Consider the following 7276-nt stretch of genomic DNA (forward strand, 5'->3'; position numbering starts at 1 on the left):
CGAGAGTGTCAAACACTAGTATCATCATTAGCACCGCTACAAATATGGTTCACAAACTTATTGCTAAAATATGAAAGAGAAAAGTGGAACAAGCCTCCACACTCATAGAATTTTTCAATAAATTGTCCATGCTTGAAAACAACAACTTTATTTGACTCTAACACAACCTTGAACCTATCTCTGTATATAAGGGATCCACTAGCAAGATTCTAATTCATAGTAGGGATATGTTGCACGTTCCTTAGTCACACGATCTTCCCTAAATAATTTCATATCTACCATTCCAACACCACACATAGAAGCATGCGACCAATTCCCCATTAATACGCAAAAAAAACCCGGGCGACCTAATAAGAAGTGAACATAGAGATGTTATCACATGCATGCATATTAGTACATGTATCAATCCACCAACATCGAGATTGAAAAACGGAAAGAAAAAATTACCATACCTATCGGTGTTGCTAGTGCCCACGATGTTAATAGACTTCCCTTTTTTCCTTTTGTAGTCTGCATGCTCTCGGCACAGTCTCCTTAGAAAAGTGGCCAAACTTTCTAGAGTGAAACAACCTTACACATTCGTGCTCATATTCTTCTTCTTGAAGTTAGTAGTCTTTGCATGCTTGTTGAAAGAGGGCATGTTATTCCCTTTGTTCTTATAGAAGGGTTTCTTCTACACCATAGACTGGCCCTCTCCTTTCTCATCATTGTCCTTAGCCCAAGCTGTCTCCTCAACATTAGGTGACACTATCATGTTTTCAACCGGTATCTCATGTCTCTTGTGTTTGGGAGATATGGCGAAGTTCCTACATGAACTGAGCAACTTTGCAATAATGATCCCACCAGAACTTATCGATTATGGTACACTTAAGGAATTTGAGCTCCTTGCCAATGCACTGTATCTCATGAGGTTGTTCAAGTACAAAACAGTTGTTCACCATCCTGCAGTCATGGAAGCTCTCCATGATATACAGTTCAGTGTCAGGTACATATTCACCACGGGATGCTGATATGCGATTACTAGCGATTTTAACTTCATGTTCCCGAGTTGCAGAGAACAATCTGAACCGAGTTAATCTTTTTGGATTCGCTTCGCCTTACAGTCTTACTTCCCATTGTCATTGCCACTATAGCACGTGTGTGGCCAAGCCCATAAGGGCCATGCGGACTTGATGGGGAGTACGTATGTTGTGCATCCTAGAGCTCTTTTTCGTCTGTTATGTGCATGTAGACATCACAAAGACGGTAAGCAAGAATGCTAAGAATACAACCTCTTAGAAGATTATTGCTTCCTCTAACTTTGTCTAATATTTCTTATGTATAGCTCCTTCGGGCTCTTAACCACCCAGTTGATTTTCAAAGAAATAAACCAGACCATGACCTTAACTTTTCAACTATTCCCTATTTTCATATGGGGGCGTGAGTGGGCATGCTCTAAGCCATGTACAATGCAAAGTTCTTAATGGGGTGCTTACAAGAATGAAACAAGCATCTTCTTAAGCACTAGTGCTTATTTGTACATGAGATGTGCCTAATTAAGCATCTACCTAGTGTAAATAAGCAATTGTACTTAAATAAAAATCAATTTATTTGGTAAGGATATCTCCAGCGGCCGGACGCAAACGAACCGATGTTGTCTGTTTCGGTCTGCACAAATAGGAGGACACGAAAACCCCGGCCCAATGGACTGAGGCACATGGACCGACCTAGAGAATGCGTCTACCCGCGGATGCTCCACGAACTCTTTGCATGTCCCCTCGCTTCCGCCCCAGGTCCTCCTGGCAGCGTCTCCATGGCCGCTTCGCCTTCTGCCTCACCAGTAATGGTAGATCGAGGTCTGCGCCGTTATTAATGTCGACCGGTCGACTCATGCGCTGCCATTGATGATGGCCACTTGCCCGTCCTTTTTAAGGGAAGCAGCCGCCCGAGATAGTCCCCATAGCCATCGCCATTGCCACTTTCGGCCCAACTTGCTCCCCATACAGCCGGCAGTATAAGCCTTTTCTTCCACCGTCGACATGAGAATGCTTTGACTATCCTGGCACAAGCCACAAGGCGGTCTCGAGTTCGCCTAAAGCTACAATGCCAGGGATGGGCCATCAGCTTCGGCAGGGTGCCCATGGTACCATTGCTTGTTGGCAAGGACTTCGGCCACGAGCTCTTCCACCGCAGGCAGAAGCACTGCCTTGTGTCTTGACCCAAAGTATGACGGCGATAGCGACTACTGGTCGATGCTATTTCGTGAGGAACAGGGTGCTAAACTACTTCACCGACGACCATCCACCACCGGAGAAGAATAAAGACAAGCCAAGCGGACGCGAATCTGGCAATGCCTGCCCGGATCATCAAGAACATACAATGGGAGGACATAACCTGATTTGTGTCCACAAACCGATACAAGTAGACCAAAATGGATTGTGCTAAATGAGTTGGACGACTGGAGATGCCCTAAACATCCACTTAGGTCATATTTGGTACGAGAGTTTTTGTGGAAATTTGTGAGGATTATCCTCCCAAACCCGAAATCCCCACTTGTTAGTAAAATCTAATTTGTTAGTAGAGTTTTTTGGAAGATTAGTGGAGATAATCCTCTAAGAAATGGGTAAAACTCCTACCTTCATCCAATCCTCATAAAACCTCAATCCTCGGGGAACGTACCATCAAAGTGAGGATACGCGAGAAAAAATGGAGATTAAACTAACAACTACACTAGAACCAAATACGCTCTTACTGATAAGTGAGGATCAGGGTTTGGTGGGGATAATCCTCACAAATATTCTAGTATCAAATAAGGCCTAAAGGGATATTTAATTCTAGTGTATTGGGTAGTTATTAAATCCCTAATTATCATTTTTTTACTGTATTTTTTCTCGATCTCAATACATCATCTCTATCCAGTGGATTGGAGACTGTGAAGTTACGAACAGTTTCAGCATTGCAGATTATCTCCCTGGAGATTAGTGAGGGCAGATTAGCTGGGTACATGCCTAATCTATTCCGTAGCAAAGCAGGTAAGTTTCTTTCTCCAAGAGGAAGTGCAGCAACTCGCACACCCCGCCAGATCCCGCACCTCTGACCGGAGATCTCACCGATCCACCCTGCCTCGGCCGGCGGCCATGGCCGTGCCGTCTCTCGCTCCGCACCCCCTGCGCCCCGACCCAGCGGTGCCGCCCGACGCATCCGCCGACTGCCCTCCCTCCCTCGACTTCGGCGACCCCGCATCCCTCGCCACCCTCCGCGGCCTCACCGACGCCGGCGCCGCAACCCGCCTTCTCCACGAGTGCGTCGCCTACCAGCGAGCCCTCGACGCCCGCCTCGACGCGCTCCTCGCCCGCCGCCCCGACCTCGACCGCGCCGCCGCGTCCCTGCTCCGCTCCGCCCCGCCGCTCCTCTCCCTCGCCGCCTCCGACGCCTCCGCCCTCAGGGACTCCTCCTCCTCCACCGCCGCGCTAGCCGACGCGCTCTCCTCCCGCGTGCGCCACCTCGACGCGGCGCACTCCCGCGCCGAGTCCGCGCTCGCGCGCGCCGAGGCGGCGCTCGACCGCTCCCGCGCGCTCGACGCCGCGCGCCGGGCCCTGGCGGCCGACGACCTCACAGCCGCAGCCAGCGCGGCGCACGAGTTCCTCGCCATCGACTCGCGCTTCCCCACCGACGACGACCTCCGCCGCGACCTGCTAGACATCAAGCGCAGGGTCGAGGGGCTCGCGCGTCGGAGGCTCTCCGCCGCGGTCGACGCCCAGGACCACCCCGCCGTGCTGCGCCTTGTGCGCCTCTTCCCCCTCCTCGCCCTCGCGGACGAGGGTCTCCAGGTCTACGTTGCCTACCTCAAGAACGTCGTCGCCCTCCGCGCGCGTGCAGACTTCGAGCACCTTGCAGAGCTCATCTCCGCAACAACCCAGCAGCCTACCCCGGAGCGCCCGGATTTCGTCGGCTGCCTCACCCGTCTCTTCAAGGATATCGTGCTTGCTGTCGAAGAGAATGACGCGGTGCTTCGTGAGCTACGAGGTGAAGATGCCGTCGCCTATGCCATAATTGAGCTGCAGGAGGAATGCGACACGAGGGGCACCCAGATCCTTCGTCGCTATGCTGAGTACCGGAAACTTGCTCGTCTTTCCTCGGATATAAACTCCTATACCAAGAACCTTCTCTCTGTGGTGGGTTCTGTGGCCAACGCTGCAGGCGGCAATGAAGGGCCTGACCCCAGGGAGGTTGAGCATTATCTTGAGGAGATTCTTGCGTTGACACAGCTTGGTGAAGACTATACCGAGTTTATGGTTAACAAGATCCGTGGACTCAGAGATGTCAAGCCTGAGCTCGGTCCGCAAGCAATGAAGGCCTTCCGTAATGGTAGCTTCAGTAAGATGGAGAAGGATTTGACCGGGTTCTATGTAATCTTGGAGGAGTTTTTCATGGTAGAGAACATAAGGAAGGCCATCCGGATTGACGAGCCAGTGCCTGATGGTCTCACTACCTCAATGGTGGATGATGTGTTTTTTCTACTGCAGAGTTGCTGCCGGCGGGCAGCATCCACTGCAAGCATAAATTCGCTGCTTGCTGTGCTTGGTGGGGCAACAAGCCTACTAAGCAATGAGTACCAGGAGGCACTGCAGTGGAGAATGAGGGAGCCAAACCTGGGTGCAAAGCTCTTCCTAGGTGGCGTTGGTGTTCACAAGACTGGGGAGGAGATTGCAACTGCACTCAACAACATGGATGTGAGCTCAGAGTATGTGCTGAAGCTCCGCCATGAGATTGAAGAGCTCTGTCCAGAGGTGAGTTCATTTTTGTCTCCTTCTATCTGTTTGTCTATGTTAACACTGGGCACACATCTGGCGGTTAAGTTATATACGCATTTAATCAAGATGAAATCAGTTGGGTAGGTATAGTTGTGCTGTGTGTTCTGAATTGCAAATTTTTAAAATTAAAACCACAATGTGGTCACGTTCTCTAGAAAATAGTTGGTACTTTGTAGTATCATCGTGTCATGAATGACAAACTATTTCAAATATCAAGAAATTGTTAAGCACTTCTCATATGTATGTTACTGTGTTACTAAATCAGTAAATTGTTAAGCACTTCTCATATGTATGTGGTTGTAAACTTGTTTACTCAACGATGATTGAAGTTGCCTGCCAATGGCTATGATAGCGTGATTGCTGTCATTCAGCCTCATATATTTTATAGAAGAGCAAGTAACTATGGATTCACACTTAACTTTTTATATTGTTCCTAATACACTTATTGCCAGATAATAAGGGTCATTTTCTTACCCATTCACTTTATTCCACATACTTGAACAAAATGCCAAAGAAACTGAATGGTTACGTCAAGTATCTATGAGGACCTTTCTATATACTTCAGAGTTTCATTAGTCTCAGTGCAATCCAGTGTTATGAGTTTATGATTACAATCGCTATATGAACAATTTGATGTAGTTACTTCTAATTATTTAACCATTAAACTGTATGTAGTAAAACTATAAAAGTCAAATCAAGATAGCCTCTACCAAGTGGTGGATGACATAACATTACAGTTATCAAGCACCCTTACAAAACACCACTCTTAACCGTCACCAAGCAATGTGGGATTCTAGTATAAAGAAGATGAAACGTAGCTATTTCAGATGTCCAACAGTTATGAAGTACTCCCTCCGGTCGTTATTAATCGACGCAGGGTACAACTTAAACCAGTGTATTCTTACGTATATTTGGCGTCGATTAAATGAGACCAGAGGAGTAACTACCAACAGAAGGTAATAAGTTTCATCGAGGTGGAAAAGTACAGGTCTGAGTCAGTTTAGAAGTTAACAGGTTGAGTCCCAGTCTGTTATGACACCTTGCCCTCCCAGGATACCCTATCCCTTGTGTTTGGCTTTTTAAGCCCCCCTAGCTGTAACGTGGGAGCAGGCAATAAGAAAACTGTATGATATCCTGATGTAGTCTAATTCTCTGAATTCCCAACCTTTGCCTCCGTTGGCCACAGCGCCTTCCTGTCACCAGCAGCCTCAGCCTCCGTTGAGTTTACCAATACAACCTCTGAAGTAAAGGACACATCAATAGTATTTATATACTCCCTCTGTTCACTATTATAATATGTTTTAGATATTTCAATTTCAATGTGGACTCGATACGGACTGAAGAGTGAACCTACACACTGAAACATGTCTAGATACATGCATTTTCGAGAAAACCTAAAACATCTTATAATAGTGAATGGAGCGAGTGATATATGGCTAAAGAAATGAATGGCCAATGTACCTATCTATCGACAGTTCTGTATTAATCTCCCAAGTTACAAGTAGAACATATTAGGGGCATATATTCACCTTGAAATTAAAGGATGGAGTAACTGACTTCAAATTATATGGCTCTTATGGGCTGTTCCTAAATTATCTTATGTGAACAGCTAGTGGTTTGCTTGAGCTATGATAATTTGACTTTAATGTGGTATTCTAGTCATAGTCATATGCCTGACTACGGAACTTCTTTGCGTCTTTTCATCAGATTTTTCATGCTCCTGCTGACCGGGAGAAGATCAAGTCCTGTTTATCAGAGCTAGGCGAGATCAATGCTTCCTTCAAGAAGATCCTTTATTCTGGACTGGAGCATTTAGTGGCGTCTGTCGCCCCCCGCATTCGTCATGTCCTTGACATTGTTACCACTGTTAGCTATGAGCTTGATGATGCCGAATATGGGGAAAATGAGGTGAATGACCCATGGGTGCAGAAGCTTCTCCTTGCAGTTGACACTAATGTTGCATGGCTCCAGCCAATGATGACATCGAACAACTATGATTCTTTTGTTCACTTGATCATCGACTTCATTGTCAAGAGGCTTGAGGTGATCATGATGCAGAAAAGGTTCAGCCAGCTGGGTGGCTTGCAGCTCGACAAGGACGTTCGTTCCCTAATTAATCATTTCTCAGAGATGTCACAGAGACCAGTCCGCGACAAGTTCTCAAGGCTGTCCCAGATGTCAACCATTTTGAACTTTGAGCGTGTATCCGAGATACTGGATTTCTGGGGCGATAACGCTGGGCATCTGACATGGCTGTTGACGCCTGCAGAGGTGAGGAGGGTCTTAGGCCTCAGGATTGACTTCAGGCCTGAAGCGATTTCTGCTTTGAGACTTTAACTTGTTCCACTTCATAATTCTTTATATGTGATATATATCGTGAAAATGTTCTCCTGTTTTGTGACTTATGTATGTGATATATCATGGACTTGCTCTGAGGATGTGTTTTTTTTTTTGGCTGCGGTGACATATAGCCTAATGATGTT

At 46.9% G+C, this 7276-nt stretch overlaps 1 protein-coding gene across 1 annotated transcript; it reads left to right on the top strand.

The window, feature by feature from the left end:
- The first annotated feature begins 2990 nt into the window (after window positions 1-2990).
- LOC127343562 (conserved oligomeric Golgi complex subunit 4) lies at window positions 2991-7228 on the top strand. Its single transcript, XM_051369698.2, has 2 exons — window positions 2991-4769; window positions 6501-7228. The coding sequence occupies exons 1-2, from the start codon at window positions 3117-3119 to the stop codon at window positions 7128-7130; spliced, it is 2283 nt and encodes a 760-aa protein (XP_051225658.1). The 5' UTR covers window positions 2991-3116; the 3' UTR covers window positions 7131-7228.
- The last annotated feature ends 48 nt before the right edge of the window (window positions 7229-7276 follow it).

Source organism: Lolium perenne, chromosome 3 (genome assembly GCF_019359855.2).
Source record: "Lolium perenne isolate Kyuss_39 chromosome 3, Kyuss_2.0, whole genome shotgun sequence".
NCBI lineage: Eukaryota > Viridiplantae > Streptophyta > Magnoliopsida > Poales > Poaceae > Lolium > Lolium perenne.

Excerpts from the sequence above, each read along its gene's own strand:
- LOC127343562 (XM_051369698.2), top strand. The coding sequence starts at position 3,117 with ATGGCCGTGCCGTCTCTCGCTCCGCACCCCCTGCGCCCCGACCCAGCG. Across the intron at positions 4,770-6,500 it reads TTGAAGAGCTCTGTCCAGAG|ATTTTTCATGCTCCTGCTGA; the intron begins GTGAGTTCATTT and ends TCTTTTCATCAG.